Source organism: Eschrichtius robustus, chromosome 13 (genome assembly GCF_028021215.1).
Source record: "Eschrichtius robustus isolate mEscRob2 chromosome 13, mEscRob2.pri, whole genome shotgun sequence".
Taxonomy (NCBI): domain Eukaryota; kingdom Metazoa; phylum Chordata; class Mammalia; order Artiodactyla; family Eschrichtiidae; genus Eschrichtius; species Eschrichtius robustus.
The window spans coordinates 72,357,976-72,373,845 of NC_090836.1; the positions used below are offsets into that span (position 1 = coordinate 72,357,976).

Sequence of the window (15,870 nt, forward strand, 5' to 3'; positions counted from 1 at the left end):
TGAGTATTGCACAAAAACATTGGGAAGTGATTTCCTATGTATTTATCATGAGAGATGGTAATCAAAGTGTTTTAGGGTTTTAGGTATTTGCTTCTGATGTCATAAATGTTTTCCTGGAGATTGTATTTTCAGGACAGTTTATGCTTTTATCTTAATGTAAAAGAGAGTGCAGCTTAAGTTCATGATTTACCGCCACAAACGTTTTTGGATTAGATGAAAAATGGAATGATATACTGATTTTTAAACAGTTTATGGTACTTAAAGCCAGTAAAGCAAAGTGATTGTATTAATACAGGGGGTATATGCGTGTATTCCAAATAACTCAGTGTGACATCCATTTTCATAGGAAATCCAGATATGAGGACTATCTCACACAAAGTGGCACCCCATTTTAGGTGCTCCTTAAGACATTAACCCTCACCCCCAAAAAACATATATCAGTACATTAAATGTGAATGTCTTTATTCTCAGAGAATTTTCATATGAGTTCATGTAATTGTGTTATGTATCTTTGATCTAGATGATAATTATATTAAACAGCAGTCATATTAAAGGGCAAAATATGTAGGTTTTAGACTATGTAGAAAGAAATACTGAATAATTTTGATTGAATGATCCAGTTCAGAGCTCAATTATGTCAACTAATAATTATCTCAAATAAAATAATCAGATTATTGAAAAGTTTTACAGTCTTTTAATTGGAATTAAAATGAAAACTAGAGGGAATTTTATTGTACTCGAGTTATTGTATCTGAATACACAATATGAATTGAATAACCTAATTGTCATAAAATATTAATCTGTTTTATGTAAATTTTGCTTTCTTCAATTAAGATCTTATTTTTAACATGTTTTCCTAACTTCTCCAAAGCAAATCACTTCAGCTATTAAATATTAAACATATTTGAGTCAGGAAATACTTTTGGAAGAAAAAGAGTACGTCATTATTATAATAGAATTCTGCTAGTATGGAGCTGGTATATATTCAGTCTCTACTGATACCGTTTCTAGCAGAATCACTTGAAATGCTATGCCAATTGCTAACAAAGACTTACTGATAAAAACTAATAAAGACCTCAGTCTGACTTTCTTCTTCTCTTCCAAAAAAGCTATTGAAGGTCATCCAAAAGGTATTGTACAGCTAATTCTTCAGTCAGCCAGCATTCCTTGTCTCCTCATGTTTCCTGGCCTCTGAAAAATAGTGCTTGTATTTAAAGTATTCACACTGAGTTGAAATTTCTATTTGTGTTCTATTTACATAAACTACAAGCTCCCCCCCCCCAATTTTTAATGATCAAATAGTTAATTCATCGTTGAAAAATTGTTTTTGCAAGTTCAGCAATAAACACAAGATACAAGACTCTCTAAAATATGTTAATTAATTTAAACATGTTTAGCTGTATAATTTGTCTCTGAAATTCTCTGGAACTTAATAACACAGATAAAAAGGTAGAAACAGTTTAAAATCAGGTCTTAAGAGGATTAAAATATGATTGTAGTCCTCACTAAATGGCTGAGTTAAAATACTGATAGTATTTTGAGAGCTGAACAAATAAGAGATGAATGTAGTTGACATTAAAAAGTCTCTGCTGAATAGGTCTCATCATTGGTTTCATCTAAATAAGCTAAGTGTTTCAAACTCTGTTATGTTTTCTGTAACTTTATTTTCTTCTCCCTCCCCTCTTGAACAATATAATGTACCTGTCAAATAAGAAATTACCGTCAGGTAGGAAAAGAAAAATGTGTATTTGATCTATCAATTAATGTCCAGACAGTTTCCTAGGGAAATATATATTTAAATAAAGGCTTCAAAATTTGGAGATGTAAATCCAGTACAGTAATAGTATTAGGGATGATACTGTTGTAAAGAAACTCAAGGGTGGACTGAGAGGACATTAAGAAAAGACTAGAACATAAAATATTGTGAAGAAAGAGACAAAATCACAATTTTATAAACAGAAAAGGTATTGGAGACTTAGGTGGTTTTTTTGGAATGGAATTCTAGTTTCCCCAGTCCCTAATTGAAATGAGATTTCTAGCTCAGTATTTAAGACAGCATTAGAGAAATAGTCTTGACCTGGCTGATTAATGAAAGACACTTGGACAAGAAATATGTTGTAGCAGTTGATGGGATAACTCCTGCCCATCTTCTGGTTTCAGGGTATAAAACACTTTGGTGATGTCTTTTCCGACTCACAAAGACTTGTTTATGTACCACTCCTTTGAGCTGCTCTCAGAGCACACTCTGCCTGCTTTTATCACAGTATGGGAATTTTGTGCTTACTTGTTGGGCTCCCCACAGTCTCTTCTTCATGATCATATTCCTTTATCTACCACTTAGCACGTAGCTGGCATTCAATAAGTACAAAAATCAAAGAAAGGATAAAAGGATGAGAGAAGGAAAGAAAAACATACAGAAGATAGGAAAAGAGGAAGGGAAGGAGGAAAGGAGTACATTCAGTAAAAAAGACACTATAGGGAAGGGGAAAGTCATCTTTTTCTAAGGGAGTATTCATGGGGGGAATAAGAGGCCATCTGCCCATCAATCAGACAGGCAATGGCAAGCAGTGTAGGACAGATGTTACAGCCAGAGTATCTTCACATTGCCTGCAGTGAGGAACAGTTCAGGAATTTGAAATCCAGGGAAGAGAACATGGATTTACAGTTGGAGCAGAAAAACAAAACCAAACCCCAGTATTCTCTGTAGTTTCTGTAAGAGAATAATTTTCTTGCAAAGTGTATGCACATTTTTACTGTACGCCTGTGTTTATTGTTTTGTAAAGATATATTCATACTTGAATGAAGAGGCTAAGTAAGAAATCCACTTCCCAATGTGTGAAGAGAAAGTTATCTCTTGAGGGAGTCATCATAAAATATAGAGAAATAGGCCAAATTAAGTTTATTGGTAATGATTCCAAATCATTTCAACAAAAGTGAGTCACCTGATAAATATTTTTCATGTCAGAAAAATTGTATGCAAATCAATTCACTGTTACTCTTACCCAGTTATTAACAAAAATATATATATGCCTTACACTTTACATTAGATTTTGGATTATTTACATATTTTATTTTTAATATTTAAATTAAAAAATTTTTTCATCACTCAAAAGGACTGTACCTCAAAATTTGCTCTGTTCACTTTGTACTAACTCATTTGTCCATCTGTTGTAATCACTGGTTCATATCCATTGGCATATCTTTCTACATGATTGGTCATATGTCAAGATAACCTTAACGTTTCTGCATAAAATTAGAAGAGCAACACAATCATGAATCAAATAATTTTAGAAGTAAATCATTTCATAATTTACATATCTGTGTACAGCCTGATTATTAAACCACATTAAAATCGTTTCTGAGAAAATCCCTCTGAACTGTGTTGAAGAGAAATGCTCTGCTAATTGTAGTTTCCAAATGATAATGTAAGGCAAAGCCCAGAAAGCAAGAATCATGCCACAACATGATTGTAATATACCTCACTCAATTAGGAAGACAAAAAAGAAAACTCGGCATGTATAAGTCAAGTATTTTCTTAATTTGTTTCCCAGAGACAGAATGCTTGATGCCAGGCTTTCCAGTTTAAGAGAACATTCTGACACTTGGCAGTCTCATTATTAATAGTTGGAACTTTGAAAAGTGTAACGAACAGAAATACTGTATACGTCTAATTTATGTCTTCTCTCCACATACAAAACATATTGAGTTAGTATTCTTTTATAATGAAAAAGAAGGTTGAATTTTAATGAGATGTGGCTTAATTGTTGTATGGAATGTCTTTATTTTTAATTCACTTTTGTAATAGTATCTTGGATACAACAAAAAAAATGCTCTTTATTAAAATTAAAATCAATAAAGTCTATTTTCAGTTTAACTTTACCCAGATTGTAACTCATTTCAGCCAGTAATTTTGTATGCTTTTTTGGCACATTTATCATAATTGTAGCTTTGACACATTATACAATTTAGAAGGGTACTTTTGCTTGACAAAGATGAACTAGCTGAACAGATAAATGCTTGGCTACATTTTATGTCCTTAGGATCAAGACCTTATATAATGAAGTAGCATTTAATGGCAGGAAGTAAATTAAAACACCTTTTTAAAAAAATTAATTAATTAATTAATTTATGGCTGCATTGGGTCTTCGTTGCTGTGCGGACTTTCTCTAGTTGTGGCGAGCAGGGGCCTACTCTTCATTGTGGTGTGCGGGCTTCTCATTGCGGTGGCTTCTCTTGTTGCGGAACACGGGCTCTAGGCTCAGGGGCTTCAGTAGTTGTGGCTCATGCGCTCTAGAGCGCAGGTTCAGTAGTTGTGGCACACAGACTTAGTTGCTCTGCGGCATGTGGGATCCTCCCAGACCAGGGCTCGAACCCGTGTCCCCTGCATAGGCAGACGGATTCTTAACCACTGCGCCATCAGGCAAGTCCCCCATGAGTTTTGTTGTTTTTTTTTTAACATCTTTATTGGAGTATAATTACTTTACAATGGTGTGTTAGTTTCTGCTATATAACAAAGTGAGTCAGCTCTACATATACATATATCCCCATATCCCCTCCCTCTTGTGTCTCCCTCCCACTCTCCCTATCACACCCCTCTAGGTGGTCACAATGCACAGAGCTGATCTCCCTGTGCTATGCAGCTACTTCCACTAGCTAGCTATTTTACATTTGGTAGTGTATCTATGTTCATGCCACTCTCTCACTTCGTCCCAGCTTCCCCTTCCTCCTCCCCATGTCCTCAAGTCCATTCTCTACATCTGCGTCTTTATTCCTGTCCTGTCCCTAGGTTCTTCAGAAACATTTTTTTTTTTTTTTAGATTCCATATATATGTGTTAGCATACGGTATTTATTTTTCTCTTTCTGACTTACTTCACTCTGTATGACAGACTCTAGGTCCATCCACCTCATTACAAGTACTTCAATTTCGTTCCTTTTTAGGGTTGAGTAATAGTCCATTGCATATATGTGTCACATCTTCTTATCCATTCATCTGTCGATGGACATTTAGGTTGCTTTCATGTCCTGGCTATTGTAAATAGTGCTGCAGTGAACATTGTGGTACATGACTCTTTTTGAATTATGGTTTTCTCAGGGTATATGCCAAGTAGTGGGATTGCTGGGTCATATGGTAGTTCTATTTTTAGTTTTCAAAGGAACCTCCATACTGTTCTCCATAGTGGCTGTACCAATTTACATTCCCACCAACAGTGCAAGAGGGTTCCCTTTCTCCACACCCTCTCCAACATTTATTCTTTGTAGATTTTTTGATGATGGCCATTCTGACTGGTGTGAGGTGATATCTCATGGTAGTTCTGATTTGCATTTCTCTAATGATTAGTGATATTGAGCATCTTTTCATGTGTTTGTTGGCAATCTGTATATCTTCTTTGGAGAAATGTCTATTTAGGTCTTCTGCCCGTTTTTGGATAGGATTGTTGGTTTTTTTCATATTGAGCTGCATGAGCTGCTTGTATACTTTGGAGATTAATCCTTGGTCAGTGGCTTCATTTGCAAATATTTTCTCCCATTCTGAGGGTTGTATTTTCATCTTGTTTATGGTTTCCTTTGCTGTGCAAAAGCTTTTGAGTTTCATTAGGTCCCATTTGTTTATTTTTATTTTTATTTCCATTTTTCTAGGAGGTGGGTCAAAAAGGATCTTGCTGTGATTTATGTCATAGAGTGTTCAGCCTATGCTTTCCTCTAAGAGCTTATAGTGTCTGGCCTTACATTTAGGTATTTAATCCATCTTGAGTTTATTTTTGTGTATGGTGTTAGGGAGTGTTCTAATTTCATTCTTTTACATGTAGCTGCCCAGTTTTCCCAGCACCACTTATTGAAGAGGCTGTCTTTTCTCCATTGTATATTCTTGCCTCCTTTATCAAAGATAAGGTGACCATATGTGTGTGGGTTTATCTCTGGGCTTTATATCCAGTTCCATTGATCTATATTTCTGTTTTTGTGCCAGTACCATACTGTCTTGATTACTGTAGCTTTGTAGTATAGTCTGAAGTCAGAGAGCCTGACTCCTCCAGCTCCGCTTTTCCTTCTCAAGATTGCTTTGGCTATTCGGGGTCTTTTGTATTTCCATACAAATTGTGAAATTTTTTGTTCTAGTTCTGTGAAAAATGTCATTGGTAGTTTGATAGGGATTGCATTGAATCTATAGATTGCTTTGGGTAGTAGAGTCATTTTCACAATGTTGATTCTTCCAGTCCAAGAACGTGGTATATCTCTCCATCTGTTTGTATGATCTTTAATTTCTCTCATCAGTGTCTTATAGTTTTCTGCATATAGGTCTTTTGTCTCATTAGGTAGGTTTATTCCTAGATATTTTATTCTTTTTGTTGCAGTGGTAAATGGGAGTGTTTCCTTAATTTCTCTTCCAGATTTTTCATCATTAGTATATAGGAATGTAAGAGATTTCTGTGCATTAATTTTGTATCCTGCTACTTTACCAAATTCATTGATTAGCTCTAGTAGTTTTCTGGTAGCATGTTTAGGATTCTCTAGGTACAGTATCATGTCATCTACAGTGACAATTTTACTTCTTCTTTTCCAATTTGGATTCCTTTTCTTTCTCTTCTCTGATTTCTGTGGCTAAAAATTGCAAAACTGTGTTGAATAATAGTGTTGAGAGTGGGCAACCTTGTCTTGTTCCTGATCTTAGTGGAAATGGTTTCAGTTTTTCACCATTGAGAATGATGTTTGCTGTGGGTTTGTCATATATGGCCTTTATTATGTTGAAGTAAGTTCCCTCTATGCCCACTTTCTGGAGGTTTTTTATCATAAATGGATGTTGAATTTTGTTGAAAGCTTTTTCTGCATCTATTGAGATGATCATATGGTTTTTCTCCTTCAATTTGTTAATATGGTTAATCACATTGATTGATTTGGGTATATTGAAGAATCCTTACATTCCGGTGATAAACCCCACTTGATCATGGTGTATGATCCTTTTAATGGCTGTTGGATTCTGTTTGCTAGTATTTTGTTGAGGATTTTTGCATCTATGTTCAACAGTGATATTGGCCTGTAGTCTTCTCTCTTTGTGACATCTTTGTCTGGTTTTGGTATCAGGGTGATGGTGGCCTCCTAGAATGAGTTGGGGGGTGTTCCTCCCTCTGCTATACTTTAGAAGAGTTTGAGAGTGATAGGCGCTAGCTCTTCTCTAAATGTTTGATAGAATTCACCTGTGAAGCCATCTGGACCTGTGCTTTTGTTTGTTAGAGGATTTTTAATCACAGTTTCCATTTCAATGCTTGTGATTGGTCAGTTTATATTTTCTATTTATTCCTGGTTCAGTCTTGGAAGGTTGTGCTTTACTAAGAATTTGTCCATTTCTTCCAGGTTGTCCATTTTATTGGCATATAGTTGCTTGTAGTAACCTCTCATGATCCTTTGTATTTCTGAAGTGTCAGTTGTTACTTCTCCTTTTTCATTTCTAATTCTATTGATTTGAGTCTTTTCCCTTTTTTTCTTGATGAGTCTGGCTAATGGGTTATCAATTTTATCTTCTCAAAGAACCAGCTTTTAGTCTGTTTTATTGATCTTTGCTATTGTTTCCTTCATTTCTTTTTCATTTATTTCTGGTCTGATCCTTATGATTTCTCTCCTTCTACTCACCTTGGGGTTTTTTTGTTCTTTTTTCTCTAATTGCTTTAGGTGTGTGTTTAGGTTGTTTATGTGAGATTTTTCTTGTTTCTTGAGATAGGATTTTATTGCTATAAACTTCCCTCTTAGAACTGCTTTTGGTGCATCCCATAGGTTTTGGGTCATCGTGTTTTCATTGTCATTTGTTTCTAGGTATTTTTTGATTTTCTCTTTGATTTCTTCAGTGTTCTCTTGGTTATTTCATAGTGTATTGTTTAGCCTCCATGTGTTTGTATTTTTTACAGTTTTTTTTTCTGTAATTGATATCTGGTCTCTGAGCACTGCGGTTGGAAAAGGTACTTGATATTATTTCAATTTTTAAAAATTTACCAAGGCTTGATTTGTGACCCAAGATATGATCTATCCTGGAGAATGTTCCATGACCACTTGAGAAGAAAGTGTATTCTGTTGCTTTTGTATAGAATGTCCTATCAATATCAATTAAGTCCATCTTGTTTAATGTGTCATTTAAAGCTTGTGTTTCCTTATTTATTTTCATTTTGGTTGATCTGTCCATTGGTGAAAGTAGGGTGTTAAAGTCCCCTACTGTTGTTGTGTTACTGTTGATTTCCTCTTTTATGGCTGTTAGCAGTTGCCTTATGTATTGAGGTGCTCCTATGTTGGATGCATAAATATTTACAATTCTTATATCTTCTTCTTGGGTTGATCCCTTGATCATTATGTAGTGTCCTTCTTTGTCTCTTGTAGTAGTCTTTATTTTAAAGCATATATTGTCTGTTATAAGAATTGCTCCTCCAGCTTTCTTTTGATTTCCATTTGCGTGGAATATCTTTTTCCATACCCTCACTTTCAGTCTTTATGTGTCCCTAGGTCTGAAGCTGGTCTCTTGTAGGCAACATATAGATGGGTCTTGTTTTTGTATCCATTCAGCCAGTCTATGTCTTTTGGTTGGAGCATTTAATCCATTTACATTGAAGGTAATTATCGATATGTATGTTCCTATTACCATTTTCTTAATCGTTTTGGATTTGTTTTTGTAGGTCTTCTCCTTCTCTGGTGTTTCCTGCCTAGAGAAGTTCCTTTAGCATTTGTTGTAAAGCTGGTTTGGTGGTGCTGAATTCTCTTAGCTTTTGCTTGTCTGTAAAGCTTTTGATTTCTCCAACAAATCTGAATGAGATCCTTGCTGGGTAGAGTAATCTTGGCTGTAGGTTTTTCCCTTTCATCACTTTAAATATGTCCTGCCACTCCTGTCTGGCTTGCAGAGTTTCTGCTGCAAGATCAGCTGTTAACATTATGGGGATTCCCTTGTGTGTTATTTGTTGCTTTTCCCTTGCTGCTTTAAATATATATATATATATTTTTTAAAGACACCTACAGCCTGGGCAGCCCGAGCCGCGGCAGCCACTCCGGGTCTAAGCCCAGCGCCCGCTTTTCCAGCCCCCTAAATATTTTTTCTTTGTATTTAATTTTGATAGTTTTTTTAACATGTGTCTTGGTGTGTTTCTCCTTGGATTTATCCTGTATGGGACTCTCTGTTTTTCCTGTACTTGTTTGTCTATTTCCTTTTCCATATTAGGGAAATTTTCAACTATAATCTCTTCAAATATTTTCTCAGTCCCTTTCTTTTTCTCTTCTTCTTCTAGGACCACTATAATTCGAATGTTGGTGCATTTAATGTTGTCCCAGAGGTCTCTGAGACTGTCTTCAATTCTTTTCATTCTTTTTTCTTTATTCTGCTCTGTGGCAGTTATTTCCACTATTTTATCTTCCAGGTCACTTATCTGTTCTTATGCCTCAGTTATTCTGCTATTGATTCCTTCTAGATAATTTTTAATTTCATTTATTGTGTTGTTCATCACTGTTTGTTTGCTGTTTAGTTCTTCTAAGTCCTTGTTAAACGTTTCTTGTGTTTTCTCCATTCTATTTCCAAGATTTTGGATCATCTTTACTATCATTACTCGGAATTATTTTTCAGGTAGACTACCTATTTTCTCTTCACTTGTTTGGTCTGGCGAGTTTTTACCTTCCTCCTTCATCTGCTGTGTATTTCTCTGTCTTCTCCTTTTGCTTAACTTACTGTGTTTGGGGTCTCCTTTTCACAGGCTGCAGTTTCGTAGTTCCCGTTGTTTTTGGTGTCTGCCCCCAGTGAGTAAGGTTCGTTCAGTGGGTTGTGTAGGCTTCCTTGTGGAGGGGACTGGTGCCTGTGTTCTGGTGGACGAGGATGGATCTTGTCTTTCTGGTGGGCAGGACTTTGTCCGGTGGGGTTTTTTTTGGGGTGTCTGTGAACTTTTTATGATTTTAGGCAGCCTCTCTGCTAATGGGTGGGATTGTGTTCCTGTCTTGCTATTTGTTTGGCATGGGGTGTCCATCATGTCGTTGAGTGGAGCTGCATCTTAACATTGAGACAGAGATCTCCGGGAGAGCTCTCGCCAATTGATATTATGTGGGGCCAGGATGTCCCTGGTGGACCAATGTCCTGAACTTGGCTCTCCCACCTCAGAAGCTCAGCCTGACACCTGGCCGGAACACCAAGACCCTGTCAGCCACACTGCTTATCACAACTCCACAGCCAAAGGCAAAGTGTTTCTCTCAGCTCCAGGTCACAGTGCCCCAGGGAAGTATACAGATTGGCTTGCCTCCCACAGACGTCCAGAGTGGCCCGGATGAAGCCACAGAGCATCTCATGTCTCACTCTCCTATCCTACTTGCTCTACCGATTTTGGAACTGTTGCCCCATTTTTAATCATGAGGGTTTAGAGCTCTGTAGCAGATGCTGTTACAGTTCAGCCTGTTATCCCATGGATCCCTTCAGCATTTTTGTCAAAATGCCTTTTTAATTGAACTAAAATAATCATGCTTAATTTCACCACTGACAAGCAGATCTTAAAATGGAAGCTTAAATATTTTGTTTAAGGTATGGAAGACATTTTTTCCCATGGGAATAATTTAGGCAAACAAATAAAACATGAAGTTACATTTATAAATAGATTTTATGATATTATATCTTTAATAATTAGCTGGGAATTTATAAAAGTATATTTACAAATTTTCTCTTAAACTGTGTTGAATCACAATGTACTAGCAACCCTGTTATGCAATTAGATAGTTTCACAATAGATAAAAAGTTGACACTATTTCCATTGACTATGAATTACTTTGAAGTTTATAAAATTAAATATTTCTAAATAACTCTAATCTAATTTTCTATTTCCTATTCAGAATTTGGCAAACACAGAATTCTTTAGCTAGTATTTGCTTTAAGTCTTATAAAAAGGCATTTGATATAATATAGAGCATATTAACATTATAAAAACAAAATTCAGTGAAAGAAAACGTATATGTTGAGAGCGGTTGAAAAATGTAACTAAAATTTTACATTAATCTCATCTAATTTAGGTAATAAGTTGGCAAACAAAAGTTTTGCTTACTAAGTTGATAATTTTGACAGCTCTGATTATTTGAATAAGTAATGGATTTTATCACAGAACTTATTAGTAGATTAATTTAATAGTTGTAGCAATAATAAAAGCCTATATTTTATAATATCTTTGATTTCAAGACAAGAATAGATTAGATAAATATAGTACGTATATATCCAAAGAAATATAAAATAGTTCTGAATTAACAAAATAGAGGGGAGACCCTACATATTTTACTGTAGATTTTGACAACTTTGTGTTTATTTTAGCTATATTGCATTTATGAATGAAAATATTCTGATTCATTTTATCAAATGAATAACACATGACCTAATGTGAAGAGTTTACATTGCAGATAGTGATTTTTTTTTTTGGTTTCAGTGAAGTATTTTATACAAAAACTTTTCACAATCATAGATCATGCCAGTATGTGACAAAGAATATAATGAGATTGATTCATTTGTCTTGTTCCCCAAAATGATGTGCATTACCAGTAAATTGGTCACTTTGAAGGAACTGCTGATCATAAAAATGACCAGGATGAAAACCCTGCCCTATGGTTTTATTCCCATTGTATATGTAAGTACAGTCATCATTGCAGCTAAGAAATGCCAGAAAAAGGAAAAGACTAAATTTAAAAAGTACAGCTGCAAGTTATTAATTCCTGATTTATTGAAGCTATACAACCCTAGGACAGTAACAGGCATATAACAGGTATTACAGAACACCTACTGAATAAAATGACTATCTGACCTTATTGAATATCCAGTGTGATGGGGAACTCATCACACTTGCAAGTAAGTTTCTATACACTTAGTTATAGCTAATGAGTCCTTATTTCTATTACTTGGGCAGAATTATTGTTGAAATAGTCTGAGACCTCAACAGATGACCAGTTAGAAATGGGGAAATGTTGGAATTGGGAGGTACTAAACCTCGGGGAGCTGACGTTGGTATAAAGAAGAATGATATTCAAAATAGACAGCAAAAATTCAAATCACAGTGTGTCTAAAGATATATATTGAATATGTATTGATTTTGGAAATTGTCAGTATTTGAGAAAATTTTTTCTTCGGTTTCAATTTTTTATTGATATATAATTTAAATGACAGTAATACCACATATCTTATGTGTAATGAATTTTGATGAATATATATATACCCAAGTATTGAGTGCCTCAATCAAGATAGAGTTTCCTCCTGCTGGTTTCCAGTCAGGTCTTCCTAATCCTAGCACTGAGCCTACCATGGTTTCTTTCACCACAGAAGGGTCTTCCTTGTTCTTGAACAGTATCTACATACAATTACAGAGTATATACTCTTTTGAGTCTGTTTTATTTTCATTCAAAATTACGTTCATGTGATTTACCCATATTGTTGCATGTATCAGCAGTTCAGTTATCTTTATTGCTCAGTTGTGTTCCACTCTATGACTATGTCACAGTTTGTCCATTTCCCAGCTGATGAATATTTGGGATGCTTTCAGTTTTTATTTATTACAAAAGAGGTTGTTATGAGCATTCTATACAAGTCTTTTCTAAATTTTTATTTATTTTTTACAAGTCTCTTTATAAATACAAGATTTTGTTTCTTTTGGGTAAATTTCTAGAAGTAGAATTGCTAGGAAATTTTTTTTAGCTTTTCAAGAAACTAGACAACCCTTTTCTAAAGCGGTTGCACCATTTTGTACTCCCAGTATCAATCTCTGAGGGTTCTAATTGTTCCATACCCTTACAAACACCTTTTTAAAAATTGAGATATAATTGACGTATAACATTATATTGGTTTCAGGTATATAGTATAATGATTTGATATTTGTATATGTTGTGAAATGAGCATCATAATAAGTCTAGTTAACATCCATCACCAAACATAGTTAACATATTTTTTTTTCTTGTGATGAGAACTTTTAAGATCTATTCTTAGCAACATTCAAATATACAATAGAGTATTTTTTTAAATTTATTTTATTTTATTTATTTTTATTTTTGGCTGAATTGGGTCTTCGTTGCTGCACATGGGGTTTCTCTAGTTGTGACAAGGGGAGGCTACTCTTGGTTGCGGTGCACGGGCTTCTCACTGTGGTGGCTTCTCTTGTTGTGGAGCACGGGCCCTAGGCGCACGGGCTTCAGTAGCTGTGGCACGCGGGCTCAGTAGTTGTGGGTCGCGGGCTGTAGAGCACAGGCTCAGTAGTTGTGGTGCACAGGGCTTAGTTGCTCCGCGGCATGTGGGATCTTCCCGGACCAGGGCTCGAACCCATGTCCCCTGCAATAGCAGGCGGATTCTTAACCACTGCACCACCAGGGAAGCCCTGCAATAGAGTATTATTAATTATAGTCAATATGCTGTACATTACATCCCTAAAAACACTTTTAATCTTAGCCATTCTAAAGGTGGGAAATGGTATCTCATGGCAGTTTTAATTAGAATTTCCCTGAGAACTAATAAAATTGAGCACTTTTTCTTGTGCTTATTGGCTACTTGCATATTTGTCTTGTTGTTTAAAGCTCTGCTCTTTTTTTAATTGGGTTGTTTGTCTTTTTAGTATTGAGTTATAGGAGTTCTTTCTATATTAGTTATATGTTATATATATTCTTATATTATACCCTTCCATATTCTTTATATATACTAGATATGTCTTTTATTAGATACATATATACTATAATATTTTCTCCCAGTTTGTGGCTTACCTTTTCATTAATGTTAACTATTTCTTCTGATAACAAAATTTTTAAGTTGATGAAATATAACTTATAAATATTTTCTTGTATGGTTTTTGCCTTCTGTGTCTTACCTGAGAAATCTTTGCCTACCCAAAGTTCATGAAAAATTTCTCATGTATTTTGTCTATAAGAGATATAGTTTTAGCTTTATATTTATGTCTATGATCCTTCTTGAATAAAATATGTATGTGAGTGAAGTGCGAGGGGAATCAAAGTTTTGGGGTTTGTTTTTGTTTTTTCCATATGGATATCCACTTGGTCAGGAACTTCTCTCTCCCCCATTGAATTTATTGTTACCTTTGTTAAAAACTGACTGTTGAAGCAGTGGTGTAAAGGTGACAGGACACCTGGATTCCTCACTTTCCTTCTTTTTCCATTCCTGGGCTGGAGGAAATCCTGAACATATGGAATCCCAATACCAGGCAGCCAGGACCATATCCACACCCCCCTAATGTTGGGTACCCTGGAGGTTGCAATCCTGCCCATCCACCACCTGCCACCCCTACCTTTCCTCCAGGCCCCTTTCCCACTCCCCCAGGAGCACCCCAGGGGAATCCAGCCTTTCCCCCTGGTGGGCCCTGTCATCCTGTGCCACAAGGGTATCCAGGATGCCAACCCTCAGGCCCCTACTCCCCTCAATACCCACCACCTTCCCCTGGCATGTGTCCTGTGAATCCATTGACTCCTGGCATGGTAGGACCAGGAATGGTGATTGACAAGAAGATGCAAAAGAAAATGAAAAAAGCTCATAAAAAGAAGCAGAAACACCACAAACATGGCAAGCATTCCTCCTCCTCCTCCTCCCCTTCCTCTTCCAGCAGTGACTCTGACTGAATACAGGGCCTAGACCCTTCCCTCAAGCCTCTCCAGTTCTGCTCTCCCATCAAGCTTCAGATGCCATCTTGTACTGGGGGAAATTAGCCCTTGTGTCCCTCCCCCCGCCATCCCTGCAATCTAAGCCTCACTCTGCTGTTCAACCCTAACTGGCTAGGGAAAATGGGAAAAGAATTGCCATGGGCTAGCAAAGGCCTTCTTCCCACTGCTTGGATAGAACTTTTAGCTGGTGAATTTTTCAGAACTATATTTTGAAGATGGTGAGATTTGAGCTAAATGCTGAAGACAAGTCTAAGATCTGTAAAATGTGATTTTTTACTTTCTTTTGTAATACTCATGATTGGGGAGATGCTGTGGAAATTTAATTATGGAAGGAAAAAAACGACCTGTACCTTTCTTGTAATTGTGGCATGCTTGGCAAATAAACATTTCCCAGCAGGCCGTTTATTGATTGCACTCACTGCAAGGCTGCTGGGAAGTGGAGTCCATTTGGCTGATGAGCTCTGACTGCCATTTTGGAAACTGATCTCTACCCCTTAGCTCATTATGCTATCTCAGGTCCTGCTCTCACTCTCCAACTCTCAGTCCAAATAAAGCTGTTTCTCCTGGAAACAAAAAACAAAAACTGACTGTTAATACATCTTTATATTTCTAGACTTTCTATTCTGTTTCATTGATCACCTTGTCTATCCTTATTTTAATACCATACTGTCCTGACTGCTATAACTTTAAGTCTTGAAATCAGGAAGTGAAGGTCTAACAACTTTGTTCTTCTTCAAGGTTGTTTTGTCAATTCTAGAATCTTTGTATTTCCTATAAATTCTGAAGCCAGGCTCTGATTTATATAAAAAATACTAATTGGCTTTTGAAAAGAATTACATAGAATCTATACAGACATTTTGAAGAATTGGTTTCTTAACAATTTGTCTTATAATGCACGAACATGCACAAACATTATGTATCTCTTCATTTATTTTGGTCTTCCCTCTTTTCTCTTCAATATTTTGTATTTATAGTAGAAGGATTTGCATATGTTTTGTTAAGTATTTCCTGTCCTTGAATGCTGTGTTTTAAATTTGATTTCCTAGTTTTCTGTTGCTAATACGTAGAAATACAATTAATTTTTGTGTATTAACTTTGTATTCTGTGCTAAGTTCACTGTTCTAGTAGGTTTTCTTTTAAGATTCCTTTGGAGTTTTCTACATAAACATAATGTAATCTGTGTATAATGACAATTTTACTTCTTTTGTTTTAATCTGAATGGTCTTTTATTTATTTTCCTT

General features: G+C 35.8%; 1 protein-coding gene across 1 annotated transcript in view; it reads left to right on the top strand.

The window, feature by feature from the left end:
- The window catches only part of LOC137775840 (uncharacterized), a 63,088-nt gene extending 48,311 nt beyond the window's left edge, over positions 1-14,777 (top strand). Inside the window, 2 exon segments of the mRNA XM_068561967.1 lie at positions 14,076-14,145; positions 14,148-14,777. Of these exon segments, the coding sequence (XP_068418068.1) occupies positions 14,076-14,145; positions 14,148-14,587 (510 nt within the window). The 3' untranslated portion in view covers positions 14,588-14,777.
- Positions 14,778-15,870: the final 1,093 nt, after the last annotated feature.